The sequence below is a fragment of the Agelaius phoeniceus genome, chromosome 23, assembly GCF_051311805.1.
Source record: "Agelaius phoeniceus isolate bAgePho1 chromosome 23, bAgePho1.hap1, whole genome shotgun sequence".
Taxonomy (NCBI): domain Eukaryota; kingdom Metazoa; phylum Chordata; class Aves; order Passeriformes; family Icteridae; genus Agelaius; species Agelaius phoeniceus.
Genome location: NC_135287.1, coordinates 8,349,494 through 8,370,305, shown reverse-complemented (window position 1 = coordinate 8,370,305; position 20,812 = coordinate 8,349,494). Strand labels below are relative to the sequence as shown.

Sequence of the window (20,812 nt, the reverse complement as noted above, 5' to 3'; positions counted from 1 at the left end):
GCCGATCGTGACAGGCTGGGGATTGGCATTTGTTTTTAGACAGGTGTTACTTGGACGTGGATTTTGACAAAGCGAGACACAATGGGAGTGTAATCTTAGTAGTTACTGCTTTGCAGACAATTTTTTCTTCAAATGTTTTTGCAAAGTACATGCAAAAGGACAAGAACATTCCCGGGTTTATCTAGTTCCTGACATCTACAGCTGTCTCTAGGTGGTTGTTTTTCCACCTTCAGCAGCAAAAGCACAAGCTCCACCCTCCAGTTGTAGCTGGTTGAGAACATTCTTCCTGACCTTTCTGTCTCCCGGGCCCAGTGATCCCCCACTCGCCTTACCCCTCAACTCTTGCAGCACAGGGCTTGCTCAGTCTGTGTTCTCCCTGTCAGTGAGGCACAGTGGGAGCTCCCTACGGCCTCCCTCCGGTTTTGCTGCTCTCCATCCTCTCAGGAGAAACAGTGCCCAGAAGCTGATGAGCACGTGCAGGTGCACACAGAAGTCCTCACGGCAGGGGAGGACAGCGACATCCTCGGGGCAGCAGGTGCCCAACAAGTCGGGATCTAAGAAACAGGAATGGTTGTAATCCAGCAGTGCTCACGAGAATAACACCACCTCCTCCTTGACCAGTCCAAAGTCCCACCAGAGTCCTTGCTGGTAGAGAGGCCTTGATGCAGCTGTATCTAGACAAGAGGAGGACAAGAACTCTGCTTGTCAAACCACCTCTGCTGCTCGCACAGAAAAAGCTTTCTGCCAAAATGCCAGCTGCAATGCCATCCTACTCTGCTGACTCAGACCGGGGCATTCTCACTGTGAGTCTGTTGCTGTGACACCACTGAACAAAATGCCCATTTCCCCGAGCAAAAATCTTGATTTTCCATCCTGATTCTCCTTTGTTACTCTTGTGAAGTCAAGCTGCCCAGCTAGCCCTGCTCTAGACTTGCAGTGTGGCTGCCAAGGCCTTGCTTTCCTGTGCAAGCCACCTCACACTTCCCCAAGCCCAGATGAGGGGTGAAGCAGCAGAAGATGGAGCAGAAGACAATTACAAGTCAATGTGGTTAAAGCAGCCAGGAGGACCGCAAGGCAGATGGTGATGATCATACAGACCATACCCATGCTTCAAAGTCCTACACAGCTCCAGAGAAGTACCTGGATCCAGGAGGTTTCTGGTAAGGATGGTCCTTAGCACAGACCTTTTCAAAGCCTTTCGGACCACCTGTAACAAGGACAGCTGTGGGCAAGAAGGTTTCCAGGGAAGACCTAAGATGTTCTGGATCTTCTGTGGTATAGACCAAAGGAATATGGACTCTTAAAAATGTACTTTAAAAGTCAACTTACAGCACTAGTAAAAAGATGATAAAGCTAGATGTTAGTCTTTACATCAATCAGGTGCCTGGAGCTCATTTGCCTTGCAAATACTCAATTGTTACATTCAGTGCTTCTTCCTGCTCACTTAAATGATTAACTCCACCCCAGAAAAGAACTTTGTCGCAGTTTCTGGAGGAGAGACGGATCGTGCCCCTCAAACCATGGGGCCTGTCAGCTACTCCTCAGAGACCTATGACTTGGTGAGTTGGGCCTGGCTTTGCTTTGATAACAGGGATGGCAGTTAGAGCTGGGGTGGGCTGAAAGGCCAGGTTTCTGGCCATCCATCTTCTAACCCTCCTGTTGGCAGAGGCAGAGCTTGAGCCGTTTCTTATGCCAGCGTAATCAGTCCTTGCATCCCTTAACATCCCTCTCTGCTGTTGCTTGCAGAGAGCTGGCGTAGTGTGGCTACAGCCACTGGGATCCAGGGATGCTGGGTATTCTGTTGGGGAAAGCTACCAGGACCTGTACTGGCAAGCACTAAGCCCAAGTACTGTCCTTGCATGAGGACACAGACCAGAGGCTCTGCAAAGGGCTAGGTGACTCACCTGGAGAGTGAGGCTCCAGCAGTCCTATCCTGTGCTGCCAGCCTCTCCCAGCTTCTGCTTCCTGCTGCCCTGCTGTCTGCACAGCCATTAGCCCAATGTGGGCATAAAACACTTATCCTGAGCCAGGCACCTTTTGCACCAGGCTTCAGTGGTACAAATGACTGTGTACACAGTGTGCAAAGCCCTGTACTCCTGATCTGGTCTCCTTTGACAACTGGAATACCCAAGCAAACCCTCTGTTCTTCTCTCTCTGTGTGTGAAAACTCTTGGTATGACCACCCTGCTTGCTTGCTCCACGTACCAGCTTCCATACATATGTCTCCACATACGTACAGGCTCCACATACACTCTGCTGAAAGGGGAACATGCAGTGTATTTACAAGAGAGGACTTTTAAAGAGTGGAAGATAAATTGCAAGTACTACTTCTAACAGGGAGTGATGACACTAGGTATTCTACCTCATAGTTCTCTTCCCAGCCTTTACAAATGAAAAAGAGCAGCTGCACCTTATAGAGTATGCTGTGCTATCCAATGGCAAGGACACAGCAGCATTATCATTACCCTGGTTTTCAAATATTGCATCTCAGAATTTATTTTTTTACTACAGTGGCTCCCTGCAGCAGACCTCAGGATTAGTTATTCCAAAAAGAGAAATGTTGGATTCAATTGTTACCAAATTTTCTGTTCCTCCTTTTTTCCTACACACCAGGGAAGAGCAAGCCCTACCCTTCATGCAGAAGACCTGTACAAAGGTCCCTCTGCATGCTCACTGTTGACTTATCCCATCCCTGATCAGGCAGCCACCCACTTCAGTCCTTGAATTGCAGCACAGCTCCCAGAAGCCTCACCTTGTCATATTCAGTGCATCTCCCGCAGCTCTGGTCCCTGCCCTTCCTGTCTCAGCCCAGACTCTGATTTTTCATCCTCTTTTATTTGTCTTCAACTAATCTCTGTCCACTCCTATCTCTCTGTGCTGCTCTGCTCAGAGGTGCAGGCAAGGACGATTCAAACACAGCTCCACATACGCTTCCCCTACCCACAACGAGTGGTTTACAGTAAGAGCCCTCCCTACCTGCTCCCCATCAGCAATCAGATGGTGTCTGATAGTGGCACTCAGCCTCTGCACTTCCGGCTCCAAATACCACGTGATGCTGGAAACTGGTCAGCAGCCAAAGCCACTGAACACCAGCCAAGCTGCCCATGCACTGCCATCGATGGTGCTGGCATGGCTCCAAGGGAGGACTGACACTCCAGCCAGCAAACCCTGCTATTTTCCATAATTTCATTTTTCCCTTCAAAGCTTTTTCGCTTCAAAGTCCAACCTATCCCCAGTGAAATTTCCCATTCCAACATACAATCTCTTTGGAGTTTTCAGCACGGTCACCTGCACTGCCTGAGCAGCCTGGTTTGGTCACTACACAAAATTGCAAAGGTTTTTAGGTTGTTTTGCTTTTTATCAGAGAGGTTCAAGGATCTGGCCTTGGCCAACACATCACAGATTTCTGTGTGTGTTGTTAACTCCTTTTGAAAGGTCCAGGTACAGAATAGGCAGGAAATACTTTCAGCTGGGTAGGAAAATAACTGGGAGGGATTTCTTAAGGCCCAAAATCATACCCTAAATCAGAAAAATAAAAGTTCTTTAGTAATACAAAATGCTTCTCACCAAAGGCTTGCAGCCCTACAGTTAGATTAGCAAGAGCTGGGCAGGGTTATTCCACAATTTTCCCAAGGACTCATTCCCTTGGGAAACTGGAGTGCTCCTGGGAAGTGGACCCTCCTACCATCCACTGCTTGGAGACTGCCTGTGCCTGCTGTCTGCTCTACAAGTCTGGTAATGCCCCATAGACTTATGCCCCATCAGCATGCCCAGGCTCCTCCTGGAACCATGCAGGTGGTTTCAGTAGCAGAGGAGTTTAGATAAGCCCCCACAGTCATGTGCAGAGGCACCCAGTGCATTACCCAGGGAAAGCTGCCTGAGAGAGAAGAAACATAAATCACCCTTCCTTACCTAGGTATAACTCCAGGCTGGTCACAGTAATTTTGCTTTGTAGCCCCTTGGGTGAGCAAAAACCCCCCAAATCAGGTCTAAAACTGTGTAAAGCAGGGCTGGTATTTTTAGACAGGAACTTTGGCTGATGAGGGAAGGAGCAGCAGGTGCAAACTGCTGCAGATGGCAGTGAAAGGTATGAAAGCATTAGCAGAGACTTCCGCTGTGGTCAACACTGAAGTCTCAGCATAGGTCTCCAGAGAGGGTGTGGGTGGGGGACCTCAGGGTGACTGCTGCTGAGCTCTTCCCAGTTGTCACTAATATTCATATTGCCACAAGCCTCCTCCACTGCTCTCTTTTGTGCAAGGCCAGCTGAAGCATGACCACCATCCAGGGAGCTCATCCTGAGCAGAATTCCAGCTTCCTGGCACTCAAGACTTGCCCTCAGCTTCAGCCTGAATGCAGGCTGGTCAAGAAGATACAGCAAGCCAAGGGCAAGTCACATCTGCAGCAGCTCTATTGCACTTCCCTTACTGGATATCAGTCTGGGGTCTGAGTGGTGTTTTCCCTTCCCTTTCCTGCTCTGACTGCAATTAATTCAGAACTGAAAGCTTTATCAACAGAACAGATCTCTCTCTCCATCATCTATTCCTGTAGCTATGGCACCACAGCACCTCAGAGGCTTTCCTCCCATTGTGTTGAACACCTGCCCCACACCTTCCTCTGAGTGCATGGGAAGCGATCTCAAAGGGCAGCTGCTGCTCACCCCACCTCACCTTGCTCTTTCATAGGCAGCTCTCAGGCCTCTGAGGATGAGAAGAAGGGGACAGGTTCACTGCACAGAATTTGAGGTACAGATGTGCTGTGTGGTGAATCCTACCACCTTCATACCTGACAGCAGGCAGGCAGGACAGGAGTGGTCCATATAAGAAGTGGGTGGGAAAAATCAGGAAAGCTGGTAGAGGAGGGTTCCATTCTATGTGAGAAAGCAAAATTCGCCAGCAGCTAACTTGGCAAGAACCAGAAGATGAAACTGATCATCTGATTGGACACCAAAACATCCCCAAATACTCCAGTTAAAGATTATAGACTGAGCAGCCCTCACTGTCACAGATGGAGAAAACCCTCTCCACCTGCTGCTGCACCTCTTGGCAGTAGAGGAGCCTTCAATGCAAGAGGGGCCTCATCACACTGCAGACAGCATCTCCTCCTGATGCAGGTGGGCTGCAGGACATGGGGGTGCTCTGCTCTAGGTCTGCCAGGTGCAGCTGGGGGACTGGGTTCTTGTGTTGAGAAACTCCCCTCCATTAACAAGACTCTCTGTTCCCCAGAGCCAGGTGGAGCTGAGTGGTTACTATGAAGCTGAGAACACCACCCCTTCTTTGGAGGGCTACTTCTGCTTCAACCCAGCCTCATCTGTGGTTGGCAACCAGGGAGACCCCTTCAGAAAGGTCTTCATGCCCCTCATCTATCTGCTGATGTTTGTGTTGGGGACTCTGGGCAATGCTCTGGTCCTGGTCATTTTAGAGAGGTTCAAGCGGTCTCGTACCACCACAGAAAACTTCCTTTTCCACCTCACTCTCGCCAACCTAGCACTGTTGCTCACCTTCCCATTCAGTGTGGTGGAGAGCCTGGCTGGGTGGGTATTTGGGAGGTTCCTCTGTAAGATACTCAGTGCTGTCCACAAGATCAATTTCTACTGCAGTAGCATGCTGCTGGGGTGCATCGCAGTGGACCGTTACCTGGCCATCGTCTATGCGATCCACACCTACCGCAAACGCAGAGCTCGCTCCATCCATCTCACCTGCACGGCTCTCTGGCTCTGCTCATTGCTTCTGACTTTACCCGATCTCATCTTCATGGAAGTCTGGACAGATGACAGCAACCGCAGCATTTGCTATTTTCCAGAAGTTGGGATTGATGGAAACAATGCATGGCTGGCAACTCGCTTCCTCTACCACACCGTGGGCTTCTTTGTGCCTCTGCTGGTCATGTGTTACTGCTACATGGCCATCATCCGGGCACTGTGTCAGTCCCAGCGCCTGCAGAGGCAAAAAGCTGTCCGTGTGGCCATCCTGGTCACAGGCATCTTCCTTCTGTGCTGGAGCCCATACCACATTGTCATCTTCCTGAATACACTTACCAAGCTAGAAGCCTTCACCAAGAACTGCCTCCTGGAAGACCAACTGGACACAGCCATCATGGTGACAGAGGCCATTGGCTTCACACACTGCTGCCTCAACCCCATCCTCTACGCTTTTATTGGGGTCAAGTTCCGTAATGACTTCTTCCGGATCCTGCAGGAACTTGGCTGCATAAGCCAGGAGACCCTGCAAGAGATCCTGGAGGTGACAAGGAAGGGTAGTGGGATAGAGTCTGACAACACCACCTCCATCTCCACTTTCTAGCTGGGAAAGGCTGCCTGCAGGGCAGAACTGGCCTGGGTCTTTCCTTCCCAGTGGCACACTTGCTGTGGTCTCAATTACAAGTTTCACAAGCATCCCCACAACTTTCTTCACTCCTCAGGAAACAGGTCCAATAGCCACCAAACACCCAAATCTCATCAGACACCTTGCTTGGCTCTTCCTGGTTCTCAGACTTGTAGAGATCCATCTGGCAGCTGTTGGTGAATGCTGGATGTCTGATGGTCACTCTTGTGGAGCTGGATGAAGATGGTCACTCAAGTGGGTTGAAACTGACATTCCCACCTCTCCCTTGAAAAACGGACTGCAGGCATCTTGTGCACAAAGCCAGGCACAGAACTGGGGTGCCAGGGTTAAGGAAAAATGTGCAGCCAAGTGAATGAGTCATGTCAGTAAACAGGTCTCCATTTCACTAGCTAAGGTTGGTACACATGTGCTCAAGGGAAGCCGTGGGACTCAGTGGCCATCGCAACTGGAGAGATGCAGGTAGGACTGATGGGGGCTGCAAAGCTCAATCCAATAGCATGGGTGTACAGTGCTGGACACTCTTTGACTGCAACATTGTCCTCCTGCTGCATAACATCCCCCCAGCCTGCCACAACACCCTCATCTTCCCAACACAGCTCATGCCAGGAGGTCCTCCCACAGACTGAAAGATTTGATTGTCACAGACTCCTTTCCTGACACCAGTTGCATCCTTCTCCACCCATTTGATCTGTTTTACTGCTGTTATGATCTTCTGTGAGTGGCTGCTGAACTAAATGCCTGACTATGCAAAAGTTTTCCTTTAAGGAGAAACACTGTCTGAGGAGATGGCTTCTGTCTTGTGAGTGCACACAGGGGAGAGAAACCACACAACCTTGTAAAGCTGATAGTAAAACTTTTTTTTTTTTTTTTTTTTTTTTGGCAGCTAGTTGTATGGCTATTTATGGGTTCTGAGAGCAAAGAGACCCACTGCCCCAGAGTAAGGGAAAGTCTCCTTTGTTTTTAGCAAGGCTAGAGGAAATGTGGCATTTTGCTTTGCACTATGCTTTCTGTTAGTTTTCCTCCACCTGCACCTACAGGGCTTTCAGAGATTAACTGCATCCAGATGTACAGAGGATAGACCTGGCTGGTGATCTTGCCCTGAACTGCAAGTATGCAGAAACTGCTCAGATCAGGGCAGCTTGATGATAATTTGCTTCAAAGTAAGAGCAGCAGCTTTCCCCATCATTAATTCTTGCACCACAAGCTGGTGTGTGGGAAAGCCCCAGCAGACTCAAAACAGCTTGCTGCTGCCTAGGAGGTCTTGTCACAGTTTAACATGGCAGCGGGCCCACAACACTGCTCCATGACGTTTCTGTTCCTAAAGAGTACTGTGGCCTGAACTGTAGGAGAGCCATACATACCAATGTCACCCTCCTCACATGCACACTTTAAAATCTCCTCTACCCTTCACCTCACATTTTAAGCAATGTCGAAACAATGTTAGTTCTCCTGTGGCAACAGGAATTTTATGCTAACCTCACTTCTGAAGTTCATCCCACTAGCAGACGGCTCAGTCCCAGGTGAACTTCACAGTACTCAAGGGCCCTGCTAAAAAGACCAGCCAGTATGGAAGGGGCCACATTACCTCAGCCTGACTCAGGCAGAGATCTCAATAGCTTGATCTCACATTGTGACTTGAGGAGAAAACTCACCTAGTATAAGGCAGTCCTCCATTTCCTGCAGCACCGCATCTTCAAAGATGAAACTTTCAAGTAATGGCAGCTGTGGTTGTTCAGGCACATACATGCAGCAGAGAAGGGCAAGTCTCTTAAGCCTGCAACTGTGTTCTCCACGCTTGTACCAGTGAGAAAACCCATTGCAGAAGCATTGTAAACACCTCCCCAGTAGGTTATGGTGACAACTGTGTTTCTATATGAAAATGTTATTGAAAAAAATAATAAAGTATTCAATAATCAAAATATTTACAGTGGTCACAAAGTAAAAAGAAAATCTGCACTCAAATGAGAGTGAACAGACTACACATCTGTTGTTACTATAGCTTTTTGCACTGGTATGTACAAACCTTTAGGAAGTTTTGAGGTAAGCTGTAATAAACAGGTGAATAAAACACCAATCTTCTCATGTGTAGTGCTTGTAAGCATTTGTCTGTAACTCTGTCACTTTATTCAAGGGAGACGCATCAGAGAGGACTAAGTGGGCAGATGGCACCTTTCTGACAAGCTCTGCTCAAAGAGCTTAGAGGAGCACCTTCCTCAGATTCCCCTTCACCAGTGCCGCAGAAGGCTCTGCTGTGTTTAAAGTCAGTCCAGACCTGTATTACCTCTCTGCTTTACGGAGCCTCTTCCACTAACTGCAGCACCTCCTGCCTCAGTTTTACAGCAGCTGCTAACCTGACTGGAAAACTGCCCTTACACCTATATTTGGCCCAGACAGCCTGGGAATGGCTTGGCTCAGAGCTGGCAGACCTTCCCCAAAGAGTTGCCATTGTTCCTCCCATAGCTGCTTGCAGCCAGCCTGCTGAATGTGGGTAAGAAGAAAGCAAGAGGAACTTTCCTTCACTGCAGAGAAAGCTCTGCTTTCCGCTCAGCAAAATCCTTACTGTCTCCTCAAAGGTTGCATGGCTGTCACAACACCCTGCCCCAGAGTGGGCTTCCCTGCTAAGCAGTCACACTGCCAAAGCCACCCCTGCAGCCCTCGGGCAGACCTTCATCCTCCCCAGTGGAGCTCTGCTCAGCCCCTATGCCACAGCTGCCAAGTGAGGCAGATGCACCCTGCCCACCCAGGCTACCAGCAAGGGGGATTGAGCCAAAGGGAGCTCCAAGGTGGCTTCTGCAGAAAGTAGGGAGATGATACGTGGGACGGCGATGTCACCACCATCCACAGCACAGCCTCTGCACCTCCAGTCCTGGACTGTGCTCTGCAAACAAGGCTCCAACAGACAAACCAGAGGAAGCCCTGGTCTCTGATGAAGGCAACCCCAAAGATGGGAACACGAAGACCCTCACAACAGCACACTGCTCTGCATTTCCTGCAGAGCAACCAAGTCTCCCAGGAGACAGATCTGGGTTCCAGCAGAGCATCCTGCTACGCACACACAGTGATCACAGGGCCGTGGCAGGCAGTGGAGCATGCATGGGTGAGTGCAAGTAAGGGAACGCATGAATGAACGTGTGCCTGGGAGTGCTGCAGAGAAGGGGCTCCCCCGATGCCCACACAAACCTTCCAGCACCTGGCACTCTCTCTCTCTCTGCTGCAGTCCAGTGGAAAATCATGTGGAAAAATACAGGCACAGGGTCAGGTCTTGAAATTTGTCTTTTTAATAAAAAGGCACCTATAAAACAGGTCAATACATTACAGGCAGCACAGATACCCAAAAACAAGCCTAAAAATTGTTTCAAATAAAAACCAATAAGATGTCTTCACATATTGTATTTATATATTTATATTTATATATATATTTATATAATGGTACAAAATGACTGGGGAAGTTTCTCCATGGGATGACAGAGAACAGGTCAGTCAACTTTACCTCAATGTGAAAGCTAATTCCAGATGTGTGATTATCCAACATACTGAAAGATGCAGTTTCCCAGCATTTGCTTTTTTGGAGCTGGAAAAACATGGCAAAGTCATGGCTAAAAGATGGGCAAACCTTCTACTGTGATTAGGTGGAGTCAATACACAGAACTCAAGGTGAGGAGCCGAGCAATAAACTACAAGACACAAGACTAGACACAGGTCACGGCAGCGGGCAACCAGCTGATGGCAAACCTTGCCCGAGTCTAACAAGGACTGGCTGTCACTGAGCCTCCAAAGGAACTCCTGCCACACTGCTGTTCACAGACATGGTTGGGAGCAGCGCCCAGGGCACAGGGGTGTTAGGCAGCATTTCTTCTCACCATTGTTCAGCCATCACAGTGGTAGGGGTAGGGCTGGCTCCAGGGCAGTAAGATTTTGCAGAAGAGCACTAACTGCTGCTCCAGAGTCCTCAGCTCTGACCTAGCATCAGGACCCCTTCTATATCCAGGGCTGCTGAGTCAAAAGGCTTATTGGTCACTGAAGGACAGGTCTTCCTCCTGTTGCCAGGCAGAAATAGCATCACAATGCCATGTCCCTGTGAGCGCTCAGCACTAGTCTTCTGAGCACTGCACAGCATGTGCCACAAGCCTGCAGGCTCCTGCTGATACAGGGACAATGCGCTGCTGACACAGTGAGGACTGCAAGCCCCAGGCAACTTCTGTGTCAGGCTGGGCAAAAGGGACAACAGGGAAAGTACAAACACATGGCGAGCTCAACCAGGCTAAAACAACAGCTATCTACAGGCAAACAAAAAAATTTTCATATAGAAAATGTTATGGCTTCAAATTAGCCAAGACTTGCTGGTAGGTGATGAGCAAAGTTTGGGACTATAATTGGTATTTGGATGTTTATGAGATGCTACCAGCAGCCAACAGCCTGAAGAGCAGCCAAGAGAAGCTACAGCCTTTCAGGCAAGTCAAGCTTAGAAAGAGCTACATCTGTTTGAGCCACGTCCTCCAGCATGAAACACACACTGAAAGGATCAAGAATCCAACCAACTAACAAGTCAGGTCCAAAGCCTGAGCTGAAGATTATTCTTCTGCTCCGACTGTCTCAGCAGGAAGGAGAACTTCTCATGATTGTTCCTGTTTAACCACTTCAATCCATGTTACTTGCTCACATTTTATACAACAAACCCCTACAAAGCAGGAGACTAGAGCAGGATCCTTCCTCAGATCCAAACCCATGCTTCTCACCCAGCACTACAAAATGCCCCAAAGCTTCAGTGTATTCCTAACTGGACTTTATGATTCCATCTTCTCACAGACTGGATCAAGACAACTGCTGGGCTGACATTTCAGAACCCACCCGCCTTTCAAAACAGCTTGCAACCTGATAAAAAGCGTTGCTGTTCACTCACTACTTGGCAATCTCCCTTTCCAAAGCCCTCTCCTCCTGGCAACAGCAAGTTGGGAAAGATGAGCTCTGTTATAAGAGAGGTAGTGTGTTAAGCCTGGCTCTGCAGAGATAATCCTCCAAGCAGTGTTCCTCCAGCAATTGTGTGCCCCAGGTTCACCACTGGATACTGGAATTGCAAGTCCTCACAGAGGTCCAGAGATACTGTGATGTGTGCAGAAACGTGCATGCATCATGACACATTCCGCTCTGTGAAAAAACATGGGAAAGACCATCAGAGCTGCATGCAGGAAGACCTTATGGAGTACAGGATGGAGAGGGTGGAGTGCATCCAGAAAAGTCAGAGTTGTCCAAATGGCACGCTTTTCCCAGCCTAGGAATGAGAGATTGCAACTCAACTTTGGCCTCTTCTGTCTGAAGCACAGGACGGCCATGCTGCTGACACTGAACGCTGAAGTAGAGTATTGCACTCAAGGACAGGTCCTCTTCAAGAGCTGGGACCTCTCCTGTGCCACAGGGCAGGGCTGCTGCCAGTAGCTCAGGTTATCATGGAGTGAAGACTGCCTGCAAAACTCTACAAATGAAGGACTGATAAGCACAAGGAAAACCTGGGAAAAAGCCTTCAATGGCAGGGAAGCAGGACGCAGTGGTGAAGGGTAATGGATGGGTAATAGACTGGTGTAGGAAGGCTGCAGAAGATCAGGGTTCCCAGCTAGCCTCTCCTGGAAGCACTGGAATGCATCACCTCACTCACCTCAAAGCCCATCTGTCCCTACCCACCACAACATCTTGCCTACAGGGGACATAGCATGAAGGGAAGAGAAGGGAGTAGAGGTGACAGAGCTGATCGAGACCTTCAGGTCCAGCATGTTACCGTCTGTGAAGCCCAGATTCTTCATGCTTCTCCAGTTGAAGGGCCGGCATCCTTCCTGTCCCAAACACAGCAGCTTCTCCAGAGAGCAGCAACAGCTGCATCCTGCAAAACTGTGGCCTCTGCCCTGCCAGATGATCACCGCTCCAGCAGCATTTCACTGGGGCTATAGCTCGGCGGCCTCCCCCGGCCCAATGGCCCTTGTTCAGTGGTTGTGTTGGTGTACTCAGCATAGTATCCATGTATCAGCATAGTATTCCATGTATCCATGGGATCTGAGATCTGCATGACACTGCACCACCCCCTCTCCACACACATGCAAAACCATTCAGATTTGTGAATAACACAGGTCTGACAGAGTCACTCTACAATGGGATCTCTCAGCACCCTGTGCACCCTGGGGATCTTCCTGCCTCCCCCACGGAGAGATTTCAATCCTTGTACACTGTTGCCTTTAGCATGTTTTTCTCTTTCTGTTTTTTAAAACGAGTTTTGAGGCTTCTATTAAAACACAGAAATACAGGACAATTAAAAACCAGCACAAATTTTGCCTTTCCCAGCGACCTATTTACAGCTAGTTCCAAAAACCCTCTTGCACATTTTGGTTGCTTAAAAAGGAAGGACAAAAAAAAAGAGAGAGGAAAAAGGGCAAGAAAAACACTAGACGGAGGAAAACCGTAAGTGAAAACTTTACAAACTGCCACAAGGTCTGGATGTCCCTGGCTGCCACGCAGGGTTCAAAGTAACAGCCCCACTCCCAGCCTCTTCACCCTCCCCTTCCCAAAAAAAGAAAGGAAAAAGAAACCCAATTCACATCAAGTTTACTGCACATCTGGTTTGCTGTGTAGAGGCAAATCCGATATGAAAAGCATCCCACGTGGTGTCCTCCACTGGCATTGGCCCCCAACCCGCCCCCAGAGAAAGGTTTAAAAATGTTTGTAGGCGCAGCCCCATCCCCGCCCCAGCCCTGAGCGCCAGTCAGGGTTAAAAAGGCAAGTTCGCCATGTTCCCAGGCCCAGGGATATAACTCATCTGGCTGTCCAGGGAGACACTCCTCTGCCTCATCTGGTGTGTGACCATGAGGTTCTGCTGAGGTGGGGGCCCCATGAGAGAGCCCTGAGGTGACATCATATGTCCTGTCTGGGCATACATCTCCCCTGACACAGACATGCTTCTCTGCTTGGCCTGCATCAGCATGAAATTCTGCTGGGCCATCAGGCTCTGCTGCGGAGACATCATGCCCTGGTGCATGCTATTGCCCATCATGCCTTGCTGGGGCGGTATGCCTGTCCTGCCCAGCATGGGCACTTGTCCAGGATGGCACATGGGCATGCTGAGTCCCCTCTGCACACCCTGCTGCCCGGGGAGGCTGGGAGCATTCATACCTGGACGCACGGGGGGCTGCTCAGCCATCATGTTCTGCAGGTTCATGAGGTGGAGGTTGGAAGGCTGAGATTTGGGTGCCTGGCTGTCGCTCTTGGGGAAATACTGCAAGGTGCTGCTTGGCTTCTCTGATGGGATGATCCTGGACAGGTCAAACTCCGGGATCCCCGTGGGCGTGGGGCGGATGACCTCACTGAGCTCGGGGTCGTTCAGCACCGACGCCACCCCAGGAAGCACGGGCGGGTAGGGGTCACCAATCCGAGGAGGGATGTTCTTGCCCATCATGTGCTGCTGAGGGGGCATCTGGCCAGGCTGCTGGGAGGGAAGGTCCTCAGGTGGCAAGGGCATCCCTGGCGGGTAATGCTGCTGCATCCCAGGGCCACCTCCTGCACTGGGGGCCATGGGCATGCCTCCGGCAGGAGATGACATGGCATTGTGGGGCTGCTGCATGCGAGGGAACACGAGCTGGTTGGAAGGAATCATCTGTGAACTGTTGGGCACAGGGCCACACTGCTGGTTCAATGAGTCCTGGGGACCCGGGGGCAGCATCATGGGGTTCTGGGGGGGCACGCCCGCCCCTGGCCCACTTGGATGCATAGGAATGTTGGAGCCCAGAGGGTTTGGGGAGGACATCATAGAGGTGGGGGGTGGTTCGTGGGAAAGGGGCTGCTGACCAGGTAGGTTCATTCCCATGGGGCTCTGAGCGGATCCAGGCCCCACAGAGTTCAAGTGCAGTTGATTTGGCTGATTCCCCGTCACGCCTAAGGACAGGAAAAAGAAAGAAGAGTTAACCCTTCCTACAGACTTTTCAGGGCTGTAAAATCCACATCCTGAGAGCCTGCCAAGCAGTCCTGCTCAGAATGCCCTGAGTATGGAGCATGATGCTCAGAAAGCAGCTCCAAGATGGGCTTACAAAGCACCAACATCAGGAAAAAGCGTCTCCAATTCCAGGTCCTCAAGCCCACAAGCACCAGAGGGCTCTCCCAGCCTCATCCAGTCCCATGCTAGATTTGTAATTTCTTACATTCCCCTGATTTTAGAGTCCTGACTGGCTCTGTGTGTGCCTTACATCATGGTCTCATCAGGGCTCTCAGCTACCTGAAAGGCAGCAAGGAGTGACCCTTCACCCCTGCCTGCCACAGGGTTTGCCACCCAGCAAGCTCCAGTGACCACGCAACCTCGGGTGCTAAGGAGGAAAAAAGCAGAAGAGTCAGCAGCCCAGCACAGGCGCTGTCTGGGCGGGAAAGTCTGTGCCCATCAGAAAAGCAGAGCAGCCATCAGTGCTTGCGGAGGCAGCCAATGCATTTGCATGCCTTGCGGTCAACCTAAGTGACTGCTCAGCAGTGAAAGAGTCAAAAAGTTGATTTTTCATTTCCAAAACTGACAAAAATATTTATCAGATGGCTTTAGACCCCTAAATCAAGTGGTAGAGCATGTTGGAATTCCCCTTTGGGCTGGTCACCACGTGACCAAAAACACTCATTTGCCTAGATGTCCTCACCAGTGCCACCAATTAGTGGAGCGTATCTGGCCTACTGAAGTCACAACTGTGCTACAACACAGCCTTGCCTGTGCAGGCACTTGGGCTCCACTCAAAACACCAGACTCCCAAGCCCCATTCAGAGCATCCCTGTCCCACTGCACAGGAACACAAGGGCTCTAAGCACGAGACCTCTGCCTGCAAGTTCTGAACCTGACAAAACTCCAGGAGCCATGAAAACTCGGGCCAAATACATCTCCATGGGTAAAGGTAAAAACCTTCCAGGTCTTGTGGAAGAAGGATTCCTCAAGCCAGACCAGCTCATGTCCTTCCACCCAAGCCAAAAGTTGATGGACAGCCTGGGCAGAGGGCAGAGAATTGCACAGACCGTTACAAACAAGGGGAAATTTAAGCTATGTGACATGGCAGTCATGGGGAGATCAGAGTTCCTAATACTTTCTCCACCTGCTGCCTCAGGTCCACTGGCAGCCACAAGACAGTCTGACCCCTTGCAAGCCCACCTCCAGAAGTAGATACCTGACATACTTCCAGGTGGGAGCATAGGCCTGTCTGGCAGCAGCTCATCATCAGAGGTGGCGATGGTCTTGATGGCATTGTGGTAAAGTGGTGTGGAGCTGGGCATGGCATACTTGGACATCTGGGACATCATCAGTGAGAGGGGGTTCTGGGAAGGGGATGGATCTGGAGAGGAAGTAAAAGGCATGTTTGGATTCATGGTGCTAGAGGTGTTGCTGGCTGGTGCAGAAGAGCTGCTCCGAGGCCCAGAAGGGAGAGAACCTGCAAGAACGAGAGAGATCAACTTAGTATTGTTCACGTGCAATGGCTTGCTCCCACCAGAGAGCAACCCTGACCTCTGGTCACTGTGACCAGAGGAGGCTGCAAAGCACATAGCTGGCACAGTGCAGCACTCTCTGGACTCTGAGAAGGCTCATGCAGAGACCCTGCTCCAGAGCAGTGACAGACTTCCACTGAAACCTGCCCCTGACTGCCCAGCACAGACACAGCGTTTGCTGCATGTGTCACAGATCTACCTGAAAAGGCCCTGTTTGGACTTCTGGGAAAACATACTTGCTCTGTGAGATGCAGAGCCAGGCACAGGAACACGGCTTCCTGTTCCAGAGAGAGCTTGTGGGCTGGAGAGAAACCCTGTCCACACACTCATCAAAACTAAGCACAGACATGCACTCGCACACAAGACACCCAGCATACCCTGCTCCAGTGCTCCGATGGAAGCAGATGAGTTCATATTGAGAGTCTGCTTGCTCTGGTTGACTCCTGGGCTGGGCATGGTGGCTTTGGGAGATGGCACCCAACCAGGGGAAGAAACAGCCATAGAAGGGGACTTCAGGCGGCTTGGTGAGCCAGTTGGAGACCGGACGTTGAGGGAGGAACTCATCACCTGGGGGGACTTGAGGGATCCAGACTGGTTTGAAGGTGGCATGCTGATCATCTGCGAGGGTGTCTGTGGGGACTTGAGACTGGCAGATGGGGAGGTGACCAGTGGCGAATGCACCTGGCTAAGGGTGGGAGACTTGAGGTGACCCATACTGGGGGAATTCATCTGGTTGATGTTGATGGTGAGGTCAGAGGGCCGGCGGCCCAGCCCCCGGGAAGGTGCTGGGTGCATGTTGGCCAGGTTTCCCCCTGGTGTGGGAGTGGGATTGGAGGCTGGAGGCAGAGGAATGTGGCTGAGTCTGGTGGTGCCACTGATGCTCCCAACAGACATGGTGCCCTGCTCAGGGCTAAACATGTCTGAGCCACTGCCCATCTCCTGGGGCAGGCTGGGATAAGACCCTTGCCCTGTCGAGAAGCCTTGCTGTCCTTGGTTGGGGAACTGTGAGGGAATCATCATTTTCTGGGGTCCCGTTAGTATTGCACCGCCATTGCCATTCTGAGCCCTAACCCTGGCCAGCTCCTCAGGGTTCATGCCCTGGTGGGTCATCATTTCAGCGCCCCTCATCTTCTGGGACATCATCATCTGCTGCTGTGGGGTCATCTGGACATTGAGGTTCATGTTCATGTTCATATTGACATTCATGTTCATGTTGAGGTTGCCAGGGCCCATGGGTGTGTCCATGTCCCGAAGGCCTGACTGACTCATAGGAGGGCTCAGCATCCCCCGAGTGCCTGCAAAATCCATTCCCATTGGGGCACTGCTCAGGGTCTCACCCGTTATCTGCCCAGCAAACATGGATGGATCCATCTGCCTGTGAGCCTGCATCATCCTCTCCATTTCCATGCCCTGGCTCATGGAGTTGTTGGATATCCCCATGGGCCTCTGCATTGCCACTGGGCGTTTCTCCATGAGCTGATGCCGCAGAATCTCCTCTCTGGCACGGGGATTCATAAACCTTTCTGGGTCTCCTTGCCCTGGTGGGTAGGGCAAGGTGCCTTGTGGAAAGTTCCCAGGGCCTCCCATAGGAGACATATCATCGCTCCATCCCATGCTGGGCCTGACTGGCCTCTGCAAGGCATTCATAGGCCCAAGAGCATCCAAGGGCATGTTCTGCATCCCTCCAAAGCCAGATACTCTCTGCATTTGATTCCCAGGGAACCGTGGGCCAGGGAAGGGTGGCCCTCCCCGCAGCTGCAGAGGATCCTGCACATCTATGGGTCCCCGCAGCTGGCTGCCCATCCCTGGTGGCCACTGCTCTCCAGGCTTGCTGTGGTAGGGTGGTGGAGGCCCACGCATCATCATGCTCCCCATCGACTGAGGAATCATGATCTCCTGCATGGGCCGGCCATGGATGCTGATCTGCTCCTCTTTCCGTCGCTTTTCCTCGTAGTACTCTTCCTGCAACTTCCTCCAGGCCACTTGCTCCGGTGTCAGGCTGTCCTGGTTCAGCCGCTGCATCATCATGTTCATCTGCTGTCCCATGTCAGCGCCAGGGTGGTGAGGCACCTCATGTTCCAGGCTGGGCCCACCAAGGCTCTGGGTCTGGGAGATCATGGACTGCAGAGGCTCTTCATACTTCTTGATGCTGGCAGGGGGCGCGGGGGGCTGGGCAGGGGCAGCCTGTGGCTGAGGGGCAGTCCCCCCCTCACCTGCATTTTGGCTGGACTTGAGGAAGGGCTCAGCCTCCCCACTGCGCAGCAGCAGACGCTCAATGTCTCTCAGGGTCTGCAGAGAACGTTCTCGGTGCTCCAGCTGCTCCTTTGAGAGCCCTTCTGAGTTCATGGTGTTCCTGGGGCCCAGGCCTGCCTGCCCATTCCCCGGCATCCCTGGGCCCTCTCCAAGGAGGCTGGAGCTGGGTGTGGCAGAGGAGTCCACTTGCCCAGGCTGCATGGTGCTGGCAGATGCAGTGGGCGTATTTGGATGGTTACTTCCAGGCTGGTTGTTGCTGCTATTGTTCCCCAAAGAGTTGGGAGTCAGATCTCTCCGGCCATCTTCACTTGTCCCTTCCTGAGGCAGGCTGCTGGGCGCAGGCAAAGGTGTTTGACTGATGGCCTGAGGTGGTGGGGCTGGAGGCTGTGGTGGGGGAGGCTGTGGCTGTGGTTGACTTGCTTGAGGAGCCAGTGGCTGGGACTGTGGAGTATTGGCAGCAGGAGGGTTAATTGGAAGTGGCTCAGCAACGCCCAGCACTTTAGGAGCAGGTGGTGCCTGGCAGAGAAAAGGGGAAGAAACTTGAGCAGGGAAAGATCCTAGGAAGGTATTCTTCCCTGCACCCTGCAGGAGACCTCTCTGTCCCAAAATGAAGCCTCATGGCAGTTCACCTTCATTCCTTGCAGGAAAAAAAAACGTAGGTACTACTACATGATCTAGGAACGCACAAGCAGGTACTTTGCACACGTGGCTGCGGGGGAACATGCCACGCCCCATCCCAAACTTGTCACAGCTGACAACAGCAAGGACTTGTGCCAAAGAGATTTTGCAGCAAAGCAGCTTCCCACCCCACTGAAAGGGCATTCTGGCAACCCCTTCTTTCACAGCTGAGCCAGGGGATGGGGGAGAATGACCACATCAGACTGGAAGGGTAATAGTCGTCAGCATGTGAAAACAGGAGCAATTGCTTCACAGGTGGTATACCTGGTCTAACTTTGCCCGTGGGACATTCTGTTGATGGTAGGCCAGAATGGAGTCAGCTCGGCCCTGCAGGACAGCTTCTGCAGCTCTGGGGAGAGAGCACAAATCACTTGAGAACAGGCACTGCGCCCCATCCTACCCATCCAAGGCCCCAGCTGCCACCTCATTATTCAATTCTACAGGAAGAAAGAAATCCCTAGAGGTAACCAAGAAGGGGGAATGTTCTCAGAGTCCGTGCATATGTCCTGCACAGCCTCCAGTGAGGATCTCCAACAGATGATCACTTGCTGTTCAATTTCCCTCTTCCAACATCCTGTGACAGGCTTTGCTTTGTGCCTACTGCCCTAAGGTGGTTGTCACCAAGATGCATTGGAATCTCCCACACTGAACCTGTGATACAGCAGAGCTCTAAAACTAGGCTAGTTTTAGCCTAGGCTAAACAGACTAAACTGACTTCTAAGAATCTATGGCTAAGACAATGCAGGACAGAAGAGAGGAATTGTGTGGAGAATACCATGTGTTACATTACACTCCCTGTCACATCCACCCCTTAGATACTTTCAAATCAGACCAGCAGCCCACACTGCTTTGGGAGAATCATTTTGTTGGATGCGACAAAATGGGCTCCATAGTGAGTGAAACAGAGTGCAGAGCCAGGCCTCACTGGCAGGAAGTGGGCATTTAAGTCCAAGTTTGTCCACCTGCAACAACTACCAGCATACCTCACAAACCCCAGAGGTTTCCCACTCTGTGCAACCAGAGAGACACAGATTTCTCCAGCTCTCTTGTGCTCAAGGGCTGCATGCAGCAGGCAGGTGTGACAAGGCCGGCCAGGTGTGGCAAGGCCAGCCAATACCAGTGGAGGAGGTGTGGGGTTTACCGCTTACGTGTTAGCAAGGTGCGTTGTAAAGACGTAAACAAACTGTGAATGCTGCTTCCCTGTTCCGCCGCCTCCGCCTCCTGCAGCCTCTGACCGCAAGCCAGGGGCAGCACCATGGGGCACGCCGGAAGCACTGCTCTCGCTCAGGTTAGGCAGCGGGTTGGACCCTGGGCCAAGCTGTGGGGCCGTGGACATCGCAGGATCTGCTACATTACAGCCTGCGGGAGCAGAGAAGAGGAGCTGCCGGGCGCTGCTGCGGGGCCGGAGCCCGCGGGCTGCACGGACGAGCCGCCAGCAGGCGGCAGCACCGGCCCGCCCGGCCGGGGCCGCTGTCAATCGTCAGCCGTTATTAAGTAGGATCCATAATTAATATTACTAAGCGCTGCAATTACCAGAGGCATGCCTTGCCTCCCTCTACCTTAACCCAGCTGGCTCCCTGCTCCCCCCTCCAGCTGTCTCTCCCCATCGCAGCAGCCTCTGCAGCTCGATCCTGCCACCGCAGCATTCACGCAGGAGACATCGCCGGGAACTTGGTGCGGGGACACGGGCGCTACCTCGTTGCCAGCCCCTGCCCTTGGGCAGCCCCACCGTGACGCATTCCCGCCAGGCAGATCTGGGAGCAGGCTGACCCTTCGGCACTATCCCTTCCCGCACAGGCTGCACAGGCTGCAGACTGTGCCGAGAAGTGCAAGTGGATGTTCCAGAGACAAGGGCAACAATGCACTGGCAGGCACAGAGGCCACCCTCTTCTTGCTTTTCTACACGTTCATGTTCTCTTACAGAGAACATGGGCATCTCCTCGGGTCCCACAGGACCTTGCCCCATCTCTCAGATATTCTCCCTGTTACAGTTTGAAAGCAAAGTGAATTGTAGATACAAAATGTCAAAGAATAATGGTGCTTTTGGAAAACAGAGT

General features: G+C 51.7%; 2 protein-coding genes across 3 annotated transcripts in view; one reads left to right on the top strand and one right to left on the bottom strand.

The window, feature by feature from the left end:
* Positions 1 to 1,139: 1,139 nt before the first annotated feature.
* Positions 1,140 to 8,375, top strand: CXCR5 (C-X-C motif chemokine receptor 5). Its single transcript, XM_054647532.2, has 2 exons — positions 1,140 to 1,559; positions 5,223 to 8,375. Exons 1-2 carry the CDS (start codon positions 1,449 to 1,451, stop codon positions 6,297 to 6,299), a joined length of 1,188 nt encoding a protein of 395 aa, XP_054503507.2. The 5' UTR covers positions 1,140 to 1,448; the 3' UTR covers positions 6,300 to 8,375.
* Positions 8,376 to 9,596: 1,221 nt separating this feature from the next.
* Positions 9,597 to 20,812, bottom strand: part of BCL9L (BCL9 like) — a 48,306-nt gene continuing 37,090 nt past the window's right edge. The window contains exons 4-8 of one of the 2 annotated variants that reach the window (XM_077189846.1): positions 19,904 to 20,114; positions 19,020 to 19,104; positions 16,202 to 18,593; positions 15,518 to 15,769; positions 9,597 to 14,252 (exon numbers count right to left, since the gene is read on the bottom strand). In XM_077189846.1, coding sequence (XP_077045961.1) covers positions 13,093 to 14,252; positions 15,518 to 15,769; positions 16,202 to 18,593; positions 19,020 to 19,104; positions 19,904 to 20,114 — 4,100 coding nt within the window. In that variant the 3' untranslated portion in view covers positions 9,597 to 13,092. Of the gene's footprint in view, positions 14,253 to 15,508; positions 15,770 to 16,201; positions 18,594 to 19,019; positions 19,105 to 19,903; positions 20,115 to 20,812 lie in introns of both variants that reach the window. The other variant, XM_054647541.2, reaches the window with a different exon arrangement.

Bases quoted from the DNA above. Each gene is read 5' to 3' on its own strand.
- CXCR5 (XM_054647532.2), top strand. From the start codon at position 1,449: ATGATTAACTCCACCCCAGAAAAGAACTTTGTCGCAGTTTCTGGAGGA. The intron at 1,560-5,222 runs GTGAGTTGGGCC...TCTGTTCCCCAG, and splicing joins CCTCAGAGACCTATGACTTG to AGCCAGGTGGAGCTGAGTGG.